Here is a 13,966-nt window from a genome sequence, read left to right as displayed (position 1 = left end):
CAACACTACACTAGTGGTACTAAAAGGTTTAGTTGAGAAAGCATATGAATATGTTACACAAGAGAAAGAGGAGGCCAGACAAACAGAGGGACCAACCGAGAAAGAAACTAGCAGGGATCCAAGTCCCTGCTAAACAGTTTTTTCTTTAGCTTCCTTATGATTTAGCACTAACAAACCTTTGGAGCCTCTCTTCCCCTCTCATCTCTCCCTCTGTTTTTTCTGTCAGCGTTTTTGGAGACACTCCTCTTTTCACTCTAAGATGTTTTGTGTGCCGCTGAATAAAGTTCAAATATATATATTTTTTCATCATCATGTTAGGCCTTGTAGTGATACATGCATCCATAATTCCGATGAATAACTGTGAAAAACAAAACAAAAATCGAACAAAAACAAAAAACGGACATGAGAGATTGCGTATTAGAAACAGTCTATCTATCCCAGGAGAGGAGACCAAATCACAAAAAATCACTAAAGGAGCCCCGCCCTTTAGTCCTGCTACTAGCCAATAGTCTGGAGGAATGGGGTAGGGAAGGCAGCACTAATTTAAGGGGGAAAAAAAGAGGAAGGTGGGAGGAGTTTCAATTAGTAACAGCAGAACCAGTGGGGGAGGGGTGGGGCGTAGTTGAGAAATATAGACGAGGGTGTTGCTTTGCATTAGTTACTGCAGAGAGGAGAAGGGAAGGAGGGTTCAGATATCAACTTTTTTCGTTGCTGCAGATCAGAGTTTTTTTGGGGGAGCGTCACATTAGTTTACTGCAGCGAAAGTCGGGCATCGGTCGTATTAGTCGCTGCAGTAGGTGGGCATCGCATTAGTTACTGCAGCAGGGGGCCTTGGTTGGCTGGGCGGCTTCAGTTAGGTCGACACCCCTGTTCCGCCCACTGTTAGCTCCAGCGGCTGCAGGCTCGCTCTTGGGCAATCTTTTCGCTAGAGCACGGAGGAAAAACAAAACAAAAACTTCACAAAATGCCAGCTACTGATGAAGATCGCTAGATCAAAACATCCTGCTAGTTCACATTTTCTTGTTACTTGTCTAAGTATGTATTAGAGCATTTGCTTGTGCAGGGCCCTATTCAATTATAGATCAGTAAAGTGATGCGGATCAAGGAGTGAGAGGTACCTACCAATAGCCATGAATATCTCGTTCACATTCATAGATGTCTTGGCCGACGTCTCCATGAAGAGCAAGCTGTTGTCGTCTGCATAAGACCGGGCATCCTGGGAAAGCACCATGTCAGAGACAGTCACTGTCTGTCAAACTCAGACACACACAGGTGTGTTCTAAAGTGGCACGAGACAGGTAAGGGTGTTTGGAGGGCTCACCTGGAAGTCGACGGCTCTCTTGCTGGCGAGGTCAGCCTTGTTGCCTGACAAAGCGATGACAATGTTGGGGCTGGCTTGTCTCTGCAGCTCCTTCACCCAGTTCTTGGCCCGGGCAAATGACTCCTGGAGACAAGAAACATGGTACTCACAACTTCCAAAGGTATTTGAATAATCCAGCGTGAAGGGATCACAAGTGTGACCACCTATGCAAACATGTGAGATCAATTATCATTTTGACGAAGGAAGGTGGCATTGGTTACGTAATCTATCGAGGTCCTGATCATGAGTGGGAAGTGTATTGATGACATCATGACACCACTTGCCTCATTTGTGATGTCGTAGACCACGATGGCGGCCTGCGCCCCTCTGTAGTACATGGGCGCCAGGCTGTGGTAGCGCTCCTGTCCCGCCGTATCCCAGATCTCAAACTTCACCGTCGTGTCGTCTAGACACACTGTCTGGGTCAGGAAGGCCGCTGGGGAGGAGAGCAGAGAGATATGTCAAATACATAGTTGACCTGAACTGTAAAAAAACAGGCTTAAGTGCATCATTGAGTGCAGTCGTAAGTCACCTCCTATGGTGCTCTCCTGGAACTCGTGGAACTGGCCCTTGACAAAGCGGAGCACCAGGCTGGACTTGCCCACCGCCGACTCCCCCAGCAGCACTAACTTGAACTGGCAGATCTTGTTCCCAGCATTAGACCCGTTGGGTCTCGTAGCACCTCCCCTGTTGGCCATGGCCTGGTCAGATCCCCCAGTCAGTGTCTGTCCCACACGTCTGACTGCACTTTTAGGGCTTCAGCTGGAGGAGTCGATAGATGAAAAACAATGAGACACGTGTCTCTGATGACATTTTTAACTAGGGCTATGTCAGATGTGTTAGAGATAAGGGTGTTTTGAAGTAGAGATAAAGATGTTTTCATAAAGTTGTTTTGACGCGTAGTTTAACCCTGGCCTAGATCTACATCCTCTATGATTGAGTCAGGGGTGGACATGCTTCTCGAAAGAGAAAAGGAAGAAACCTTGATATCGGAGTCCAGACGTGCCTCACAAAGAGATTAACTTAGTAATGAACTACATAATTGACTGGAAATTCTTCCCCTCCTTCCTCAAGGAAGTAAACAATGGATAGATTCTCCTGTCTCCACTGAAGACAAGAGAGAAAAACATGTAGAAAAATAAACATGGTTGGGGCAGCAAGTAGCCTAGTGGTTAAGAGCATTGGGCCAGTAACGGTAAGGTCAGCAAGGTGGAAAGATCTGCTGTTCTCCCCTTGAGCAAAGCTGTTAACCCCCAACAACAACTGCTCCCTGTGAGCCGATGACGTGGACATTGATTAAAGCAGCACCTCTCTGATTCAGAGGGGTTGGGTTAAATGGGTAAAACACATGTCAGTTGATTACATTCAGTTGTGCAACTGACTAGGTATCCCCACCTTTCCTTGCCACACAGCCAGTCAAACCTAGCTAGCTGACCAGTCTGAGTGGTATATCGGAGATGGATCTGATCTGACAGAGCTTTTTTCCCTGTTCAAATGTAACTGACAAGAGGTTGTGTGCCTTACATGTAAATCTTTCAAGTTGGCAGTAGTAAAAAGATAGAATGATATGGCTCTGAACTCCCCATATGTGTTTCCAGTCAAAACCATTCACACCCTGTGGGTACACAAAGTAACATTCTCAGTCTAGGTGCTGAAATTTAGCCCCTCAAGTGACAAAACACACACATTATGAGGAAAACACTACTCAGCAAGGTGACATATTTACAATCGCATACAGGCTGAAGGGCAAGGCGTTGCAGTGATGTTTTAAGAATGCCTTCCAATGTAAATAAGTTTGCCAATGCCTAACTAACTAATAGCGACAAGCTAAAAGGTAAACATGCACAATAGGCTGACAGCAACGGGCTGTACTGGCTGTTGCCTTCAAAGTGGGAACTCAACTAGCACTGTTATGAATCCATGCTAGTATGGATAGTTCAAATTTCCAAACTAGCTCGTTACTAGTATAGCTAACGTGAGCTATTCTTCGCTTTATTTTCGTAGCTAGCGATAGCTAGAACATTGAGAGGACGACATTCCCAAATAGAAGCTAACGCTTACCCAACTAACGTTAGATATCTTGCTAATTTAGCTAGATAGATTATTAGCTTGGTTGTTTATATAGCTACATCAGCATCCAAATTAATAACGTATGCTATAACGTTACATACTAGCTACCTGATTGTTGACCGTCTTGCTAAACAGCTAACTGGCTAACGTTAACTGGCTGACAAACTAGCAAAACATGTCAGTATGCGATGATGGAGTTGGCTGGCTTTTTCAAGAAGATAGTTAGCTAGTAAGCAGAAGGGTATGACGAACCCATATCCGCCACGATCAACAACCAATATATATTATTATGAACACTGTTTAAGTCGGAACTTTGAACTGACAAACCCGTTGTTACCTAACGTTAGAGTCCTTCCCAATTCGGGGACGAGGCCTATTTTTGCGTTTCTCATCAGACATGTAATGTTAGCATAGCACGTTAGCTAGCCAGCTGACAACTAACGAGCTGAAATCCACAACGTGTAACACCATTTCGCGTACTATACCTGAAACCTAGTGGTTGTTTATGAACACAGACTACCCCCAAAATAGTCTATACACTAATTAAAGGGCGCAGTGCGGATACGCATTGTTAAACCTACAATTAATTTCAACAACCCAGATCACGTCTCCACCTTTTTCTTTCTTCTTGCAACTTCCCATTTAGAACCAAAACACAAACATCCCTTCCGCCCCTTCTACACGTCACACAGCAAGTCTGCTCTTGCAGAGAATGTGACCAAAGATAGTTATAACTAACCCAAGATACTTTATCTGTGTCGTTTACAGTGGGAGCAAATGAAGCATAGTGGGCAGAACAAGCTCCACCTCGGGCAAAGCCAACCAAGAGCTAGCGAGATCCTATTGGCACGTTGTAGCATACATGTGCATATTTCCGCTCGGGAACGCCTCCTCAGTGAAGTGCGCGTGTGTAGAAACTCTATTCGAACTTGCATTCCTTCTGAACAACATACACTCTAAAAATGAGGGGTTCAACAAGGATTCTTCTAAGATCCTCAAAGTTCTTCGAAGAACCTTAGCACTGAAAATGGCCACCAAAAGGTTATTCCAAGGTCCCCATAGGAGTTAGGGTTCATTGAGGAACCTCCTTAATTGGTGGGGGTTCCTAAAGGAACCTAACTGCCCAACTGAAACATTGGGATTTGAATTTGAAAGGACAGCAGGTGCAGGCACTTAACTGAAAAATGTCAAGATCTCCTCAATTTAAGGTAAGGTTTGTCCCTTATATGATCTAAATTTATATTGTTTTGTGATGATGCCATCTATCTTTTCATATTTGCAAAAATAGACAATTCAATGCATATCAATCAACAAAAAGGTAATAATATATAGGCTATAACAATATGTTGAAGGCTAGCTGTATTGGGTGCAGATGACTGAACTGCTCACTTTTGTGTCTGTAGGTATACAGACAAGGAGGCATACAAAGTTTGCGGACGACACTACAGTGGTAGGTTTGATTACCAACAAGGACGAGACGTCCTACAGGGAGGAGGTGAGGGCCCTCAGAGTGTGGTGTCAGGAAAATAACCTCACACTCAACGTCAACAAAACAAAGGAGATGATCGTAGACTTCAGGAAACAGCAGAGGGAGCACCCTCCTATCCACATCGACGGGACAGTAGTGGAGAGGGTAGTAAGCTAAGTTCCTCTGCGTACACATCACAGACAAACTGAATTGGTCCACCCACACAGACAGCATGGTGAAGGCGCAGCAGTGCCTCTTCAACCTCAGGAGGCTGAAGAAATGTGGCTTGTCACCAAAGCATACAAACTTTTACAGATGCAATCAAGAGCATCCTGTCGGGCTGTATCACCGCCTGGTACGGCAACTGCTCCGCCCACAACCGTAAGGCTCTCCAGAGGGTAGTGAGGTCTGCACATCGCATCACCGGGGGCAAACTGCCTGCCCTCCAGGACACCTACACCACCCGATGTCACAGGAAGGCCATAAAGATCATCAAGGACAACAACCACCCAAGCCACTGCCTGTTCACCCCGCTATCATCCAGAAGGCGAGGTCAGTACAGGTGCAGGTCAGTACAGGTGCATCAAAGCAGGGACTGAGAGACTGAAAAACAGCTTATATCTCAAGGCCATCAGACTGTTAACCTGTATATACTGTACTCTATGCCATCTACTGCATCTTGCCATCTTTATGTAATACATGTATACTAGCCACTTTAAATGTTTAAAGCCACTTTAAATGTTTACATACCCTACATTACTCATCTCATACAGTGGGGAGAACAAGTATTTGATACACTGCAGGTTTTCCTACTGTCACGAACCGGCTCAAAGCCTGTAACAAAGGGAGACAACGTGGAGATAAGGAGTAGCAAAATATGTATTTATTAACTAAAGCAACTAAGTATAATATACAATGGTGTGTGTAATCAGTAATCAGTAGTGTAAGTGAGTGTTTTGCATGCATGAATGTGATAATGCAGGGTGATGAAAGGTGCCAAAGCAAACAAACAAACGGCCACCAAGAACCACAACACAATCTACAAAGGGTGTCTGCATGGAGAGAGTCCCCTCCATGAATGGGGAAGGGGTGTATTTATCCTGGGAGACACCGGGCCCAGGTGTTTCCCATGTAGCTGACGACCCTCCCAACTCCGCCCACCAGCATCCTAATAAGGAAATAACAGAGAGAATACGGCAGACAGAGTGGGAGGGTCGTCACACTACTTACAAAGCATGTAGAGGTCTGTAAATGTGATCTAAAACAGAATCTAAAACAAAAATCCCAAAAATCACAATGTATGATTTGTAAGTAATTCATTTGCATTTTATTGCATGACATAAGTATTTGATCACCTACCAACCAGTAAGAATTCCAGCTCTCACAGTTTTTCTTTAAGAAGCCCTCCTGCTCTCCACTCATTACCTGTATTAACTGCATCTGTTAACACACTCAATCAAACAGACTCCAACCTCTCCACAATGGCCAAGACCAGACAGGACATCAGGGATAAAATTGTAGACCTGCACAAGGCTGGGATGGGCTACAGGACAATAGGCAAGCAGCTTGGTAAGAAGGCAACAACTGCTGGCGCAATTATTAGAAAATGGGAGAAGTTCAAGATGACGGTCAATGACCCTCTGTCTGGGGCTCTATGCAAGATCTCACCTCGTGGGGCATCAATGATCATGAGGAAGGTGAGGGATCGGCCCAGAACTACACAGCAAGACCTGGTCAATGACCCGAAGAGAGCTGGGACCACAGTCTCAAAGAAAACCATTAGTAACACACTACGCCATCATGGATTAAAATCCTGCAGTGCACGCAAGGTCCCCCTGCTCAAGCCAGCGCATGTCCAGGCCCGTCTGAAGTTTGCCAATGACCATCTGGATGATCCAGAGGAGGAATGGGAGAAGGTCATGTGGTCTGATGAGACAAAAATTGTGGGGCCATGTATCGCGAGATCTTGGCCAATAACCTCCTTCCCTCAGTAAGAGCATTGAAGATGGTTCGTGGCTGGGTCTTCCAGCATGACAACGACCCAAAACACACAGCCAGGGCAACTAAGGAGTGGCTCCGTAAGAAGCATCTCAAGGTCCTGGAGTGGCCTAGCCAGTCTCCAGACCTGAACCCAATAGAAAATCTTTGGTGCGAGCTGAAAGTCCGTATTGCCCAGCGACAGCCCCGAAACCTGAAGGATCTGGAGAAGGTCTGTATGGAGTGGGCCAAAATCCCTGCTGCAGTGTGTGCAAACCTGGTCAAGAACTACAGGAAACGTATGATCTCTGTAATTGCAAACAAAAGTTTCTGTACCAAATATTAGGTTCTGCTTTTCTGACGTATCAAATACCTATGTCATGCAATAAAATGCAAATTAATTACTTAAAAATCATACAATGTGATTTTCTGGATTTTTGTTTTCGATTCCGTCTCTCACAGTTGAAGTGTACCTATGATAAACATTACAGACCTCTACATGCTTTGTAAGTGGGAAAACCTGAAAAATCGGTAGTGTATCAAATACTTGTTCTCCCCACTGTACTGTACTCTATACCATCTACTGCATCTTGCCTATGCCGTTCTGTACCATCACTCATTCATACATCTTTATGTACATGTTCTTTATCCCTTTACACTTGTGTGTATAAGGTAGTAGGTGTGGAATTGTTAGGTTAGATTACTTGTTGGTCACTACTGCATTGTCGGAACTAGAAGCACAAGCATTTCGCTACACTCGCATTAACATCTGCTAACCATGTGTATGTGACAAATACATTTGATTTGACAAAGGCATTTCAATTGGTATGTTATGCAGATCACATTTACCATCCTCCTTCCTAACCTCGTTAATGAATATCCCATAGGCCTCAACATTATGGACAAGGTATGTGTATGAAAACCATTATCAAAACAGTGAATACTGTTCTGTGCATATTTTGTTAATCATCTGAATAATGATGATATTTTTGGGGATTCACAGACTTCACCCAACCTACACCTCTGATGAATATAACAGGAAACCTGTTCGTTCACTATGCACTGCAAAATCATTGTGGCTGTGGATACAGAGAACATCAACACATAACATTAAAAATGTACCCGAACAGTTTCTTTGAGGTTCCATTAAAAGGGGTTCTTTGAAGAACCCTTTGAAAGGGTTCCGTCGAATAACTTATAGGGGTTCCCCCACAGTTTCAATTTGAAGAACCCCTAAAGGATACTCCAAGAACCTTTTTCTTTTTAGAGTGTACTTTTAAAAACTTTGGCAAAGCGTCAACTCCATAAAACTTTATGCACTGTGTTCTGAACAGATTTAGGGAACATAAATTAAGATCAGATGTTTAATTAATGAGAAAATGAGCAGAACGTCGGCCCAGTTTCAATTAGTTCCATGCTCTCCCACTATCCACAACTGGACATCCTAAATGAGCAGCACGTCGGCCCAGTTTCACCTAGTTCCATTCTCTCCTGCTATCCGTCTGGAACCGGCTATGGTCCCTCGTGTCTGGGACTGGCCATGCAGTCCCTCGTTAGTCTGGGACTGGCTATGGTCCCTTGTGTGTTTGGGACTGGCCATGCAGTCCCTCGTTAGTCTGGGACTGGCTATGGTCCCTCGTGTCTGGGACTGGCCATGCAGTCCCTCGTTAGTCTGGGACTGGCTATGGTCTCTTGTGTGTCTGGGACCGGCTATGATCCCTCGTGTGTCTGGGACTGGCTATAGTTTCTCTCTCTCTCTCTCTCTCTCTCTCATCTGGGACTGGCTATGGTCTCATGTCTGGGACTGGCTATAGTTTCTCTCTCTCTCTCTCTTGTCTGGGACCGGCTATGATCCTTTGTGTGTCTGGGACTGGCTATGATCCTTTGTGTGTCTGGGACCTGCTATGATCCTTTGTGTGTCTGGGACCGGCTATGATCCTTTGTGTGTCTGGGACCTGCTATGATCCTTTGTGTGTCTGGGACCTGCTATGATCCTTTGTGTGTCTGGTACCTGCTATGATCCTTTGTGTGTCTGGGACCGGCTATGATCCTTTGTGTGTCTGGGACCTGCTATGATCCTTTGTGTGTCTGGGACCGGCTATGATCCTTTGTGTGTCTGGGACCGGCTATGATCCTTTGTGTGTCTGGGACCTGCTATGATCCTTTGTGTGTCTGGGACCTGCTATGATCCTTTGTGTGTCTGGGACCTGCTATGATCCTTTGTGTGTCTGGGACCTGCTATGATCCTTTGTGTGTCTGGGACCTGCTATGATCCTTTGTGTGTCTGGGACCGGCTATGATCCTTTGTGTGTCTGGGACCTGCTATGATCCTTTGTGTGTCTGGGACCTGCTATGACCTGCTATGATCCTTTGTGTGTCTGGGACCTGCTATGATCCTTTGTGTGTCTGGGACCTGCTATGATCCTTTGTGTGTCTGGGACCTGCTATGATCCTTTGTGTGTCTGGGACCGGGGACCTGCTATGATCCTTTGCGTGTCTGGGACCCTGCTATGATCCTTTGCGTGTCTGGGACCGGCTATGATCCTTTGTGTGTCTGGGACCTGCTATGATCCTTTGTGTGTCTGGGACCTGCTATGATCCTTTGTGTGTCTGGGACCTGCTATGATCCTTTGTGTGTCTGGGACCTGCTATGATACTTTGTGTGTCTGGTACCTGCTATGATCCTTTGTGTGTCTGGGACCTGCTATGATCCTTTGTGTGTCTGGGACCTGCTATGATCCTTTGTGTGTCTGGGACCGGCTATGGTCCTTTGTGTGTCTGGGACCTGCTATGATCCTTTGTGTGTCTGGGACCTGCTATGATCCTTTGTGTGTCTGGTACCTGCTATGATCCCTTGTGTGTCTGGGTCCGGCTATGGTCCCTCGTGTGTCTGGGACTGGCTATAGTTTCTTATGTGTCTGGGACCGGCTATGGTCTCTCATGTGTCTGGGACTGGCTATAGTTTCTCTCTCTCTCGTGTCTGGGACTGGCTATGGTCCTTTGTGTGTCTGGGACTAGCTATTCTCTCTCTCTCGTCTGGGACTGGCTATGGTCTCTTATGTGTCTGGGACCAGCCATGCTCTCTCTCTCTCTCTTGTCTGGGACTGGCCATGCGGTGCCTTTTGTGTCTGGGACTGGCTATAGTCTGTCATGTGTCTGGGACTAGCCATGCGGTCGCTTTTGTGTCTGGGACTGGCTATAGTCTCTCGGCAGGGTAGCCTAGTGGTTAGAGCATTGGACTAGTAACCGAAAGGTTGCAAGTTCAAATCCCCGAGCTGACAAGGTACAAATCTGTCGTTCTGCCCCTGAACAGGCAGTCAACCCACCGTTCCTAGGCCGTCATTGAAAATAAGAATTTGTTCTTAACTGACTTGCCTAGTTAAATAAAGGTTATTTTTTTTATGTGTATGGGACTGGCCATGCAATCACTCATCTGTCTGGGACTGGCTATGGTCTCTCGGTTGTCTGGGATCAGCAAGCTTTTCCTCTTATATTAAACCTAACTGTAGAACTGACTAAATTAGTAAGTAAAACATTTCAGGAACCAGTTAGAAAGAATGATCTCGGTCAAGGAGTAAGATGCTGCTGCTATTTGAAACAGAAGAGGGAGCTCAAGGCTTTTAAATGATACCATCCATTGGTGGAGGTCTAGATTTGTGTGACGTTACTATGGTGTCTGTCTCACAGCTGGTCATGATGTCAGGGCTGCCTTGTATGAGTTTTAACGGTTATAAAAGGATGCCAGACATATACACAAAAGATAAATAAGATCTCAACAGCACTGTGAACAGCATAGTCATTTTCTTCTCATATAAGGTTACCTTTCCATTTCCATAATGTGTTATTCATCCAAAAAGGTGACAAAAATATTTTGTTTAGCAAGAGTGAATCTGTCAATATCCCCTGTTTTTTTTATCTCGACCTTCTGTATATCGGTCAATCAATCTGCAAACCAATGGGTTGGCAAAGTAATCAGCTTTTATTGTTTTTATAAAGAGGTAAACCAGTCACAGCCAAAGTCTTATAAAACCTGAGGATAGAATGGCAGCAGTGAGTTGGCCCACAGACTCTCTTCCGGAAGCCTCTCCTTGCCTCTGGCATGGTATAGTAACATCAGCTACTCTATTTTGACAGTGGGGCTATTCTTAGTACAGTACACTTAGCCCAGTCCAGTATAGCACCGTTATGGGTCATACTCGCTATTCAATGAAGCCAATAGGCAGTACGTCTGTCTGGTCGCTTAGAGCCTAAGTCAAGGAGGTTGTACTGGATGCCTGGACAAACAACAAGATGATGATGATGATTCATTTGCCCTCTCCCACTTTTACAGTACCAGTCAAAAGTTTGGACACAGCTACTCATTCAAGGGTTTTTCTTTATTTTTACTATTTTCTACATTGTAGAATAATAGTGAAGATATCAAAACTATGAATTAACACACATGGAATCATGTGGTAACCAAAAAAGTGTTAAACAAATAAATAAAAATATATATTTGAGATTCTTCAAAGTAGGACCCTTTGCCTTGATGACAGCTTTACACACTCTTGGCATTCTCTCAACCAGCTTTACCTGGAATGCTTTTCCAACAGTCTTGAAGGAGTTCCCACATATGCTGAACACTTGTTGGCTGCTTTTACTTCACTCTGCAGTCCAACTCATCCCAAACCATCTCAATTGGAATGATGTTGGACCACTAGGCGGCAGGTAGCCTAGTGTTTAGAGCGTTGGACTAGGAACCGAAAGGTTTCAAGATCGAATCCCCGAGCTTACAAGGTAAAAATCTGTCATTCTGCCCCTGAACAAGGCAGTGTTCCTAGGCCGTCATGAAAATAATATTTTTTTCCTAACTGACTTGCCTAGTAAAATAAAAATTGGTTTGAGGTCAGGTGATGGTGGAGGCCAGGTCATCTGATGCAGCTCTCCTTTGTCAAATAGCCCTTACACAGCCTAGAGGTGTGTTGGGTCATTGTCCTGTTGAAAAACAAATGATAGTCCCACTAAGCGCAAACCAGATGGGAAGGCATATCGCTGCAAAAAAATTGTCTCACTGCAAAATGCTGTGGTAGCCGTGCTAGTTAAGTGTGCCTCGAATTCTAAATAAATCACAGACAGTATCACTAGCAAAGCACACCTCCATGTTTCATGGTGGGAACCACACATGCGGAGATAATCCGTTCACCTACTCTGAGTCTCACAAATACACGGCGATTGGAACCAAAAATCTAGAATCTTGACTCATCAGAGCAAAGGACATATTTCCACTGGTCTAATGTCCATTGCTCGTGTTTCTTGGCCCAAGCAAGTCTCTTCTTATTATTGGTGTCCTTTAGTATTGTTTTTTTTGCAGCATTTTGACCATGAAGGCCTGATTCACGCAGTCTCCTCTGAACAGTTGATGTGGACATGTGTCTCTTACTTTCTGAGGCTGGTAACTCTAATGAACTTATCCTCTGCAGCAGAGGTAAATCTGGGTCATCCTTTCCTGTGGCGGTCCTCATGAGAACAAATTTCATCATAGCGCTTGAAGAAACTTTATTTTGTATACCACCCCTACCTTGTCACAAAACAACTGATTGGCTCGAACGCATTAAGAAGGAAAGAAATGCCACGCTCACTTTTTACAAAGCACACCTGTTAGTTGAAATGCATTCCAGGTGACTACCTAATGATGCCAAACGTGTGCAAAGCTGTCATTAAGGCATTGATTACAGTTATTTGTCAGCCAAATCACCACATCCATTGTTATAATTGTTCGTATGGCAAAAACTGCACATCTTATATTTTTTAATCTTCAGTCAGCTCTTCATCTTCAGTCAGCTCTTAATTTAGTCTCCTCTCATCTCACTTGATATCGGCTGTTAGATATGAACCAGGCTTAATATTACTGCTTTCAGGTAAATTTAGTCAAATCTTTGTAAAATGAATGTATTAAAACTGTTGTTTTATTTCCATAATGATCTTCATCCATAATTGCTGGTTACATGATTATACAATTACTGTGCCAGCCCTACATAAGGCAGTATATTTATTCTATGGATTGAGAATGCCAATGTACTCCAAGAATTGGAGATTGTTTCAGGATGAAAATGGTTCTGATTCTTAGAAAGAGACCTTTCAGGCTGGCTAATCCCGATCAATATGATTATTAAGTTTAGTTGTTTGCGTGTGTGTGTGTCAGAGAGTTTGAGAGTGAGTGTGTACACATATGTGTGTGTACATGTGTTTGTGCGTTTTGATTATTAAAGAGAATTGGCCTAGGAAGCATGAAAGACCTGGAGGTCACTGCCATAAACCAGATAATTTGATCTGTGTGTCAGTGGAACAGGCATCGAATCACATTACATCTTTCGGTAACCCATGAGTGGACCATGATACTGTGAAATCCAACATCGCTCTCACATGTTTAAATTACTAATCGAAAACGTGAAGGTAGTTGGCCTCACGCGCACACACACACACACACACACAAAAAGGCCTAATCTTACCATCTCTCCGGTCATTTGACTGCTACAGAGAGTGCATCCAAAGATGATTCTCTGAATAAGTCTGACAGCTATCATTGATCTGAATATGACCTCTGCAGAGTCATCAAATGAGCATAAGGACAATATAGGAATAAGGTGGAATCATATTACACAAGCTCTGACAGCTGCCGCATGTGGCAGGGGCTACAGTCCATTACGGATTACAAATGAAGACCCAACCGTGATCAGCCCAACGATGCATCTCTACCAGACAAACTCATTGCATTTTATGCACGATTTGACATCAACATCGAGCTGGGTGTGAGGGCCGTCACCGACCCAGAGGACTGGGTGATCTTGCTCTCCGAGGCCAGCATGAGAAGGGTCTTTAATCAGGTCAACACCCGCAAGGCCAGAGGCCCCAAAGGTATTTCAGGGTGCATTTTCAGAGCATGCGCAGATCAGCCGGCAGGCATATTCACGGTCATTTCAACCTCTCCTTATCCCAGTCGCTAATCGCCACATGTTTTAAGATGACCACAATCATCCCTGTTCCTAAGAACTCTAACTCCAATTTGTATACCACCCCAACAGATCCATTGATGACACAATCTCAATTGCTCT

At 44.5% G+C, this 13,966-nt stretch overlaps 1 protein-coding gene across 5 annotated transcripts; it reads right to left on the bottom strand.

Annotated features, from left to right (window-relative positions):
- Positions 1-734: 734 nt before the first annotated feature.
- On the bottom strand, positions 735-4,188 carry LOC115123914 (ras-related protein Rab-5A). Of its 5 annotated transcripts, none has more exons than XM_029653279.2 (6): positions 4,170-4,188; positions 1,893-2,122; positions 1,645-1,796; positions 1,322-1,444; positions 1,123-1,216; positions 735-925 (listed from the first exon to the last, which is right to left on the bottom strand). In XM_029653279.2, exons 2-6 carry the CDS (start codon positions 2,056-2,058, stop codon positions 810-812), a joined length of 651 nt encoding a protein of 216 aa, XP_029509139.1. In that variant the 5' UTR covers positions 2,059-2,122; positions 4,170-4,188; the 3' UTR covers positions 735-809. The 5 variants fall into 5 exon arrangements, with proteins under 5 accessions (XP_029509139.1, XP_029509134.1, XP_029509138.1 ...); XM_029653274.2 differs by lacking the exon at positions 4,170-4,188 and adding an exon at positions 4,012-4,140; XM_029653278.2 differs by lacking the exon at positions 4,170-4,188 and adding an exon at positions 4,045-4,131.
- Positions 4,189-13,966: the final 9,778 nt, after the last annotated feature.

The sequence above is a fragment of the Oncorhynchus nerka genome, linkage group LG4, assembly GCF_034236695.1.
Source record: "Oncorhynchus nerka isolate Pitt River linkage group LG4, Oner_Uvic_2.0, whole genome shotgun sequence".
Taxonomy (NCBI): Eukaryota; Metazoa; Chordata; class Actinopteri; order Salmoniformes; family Salmonidae; genus Oncorhynchus; species Oncorhynchus nerka.
This window is presented reverse-complemented; position numbering and strand designations above follow the sequence as displayed.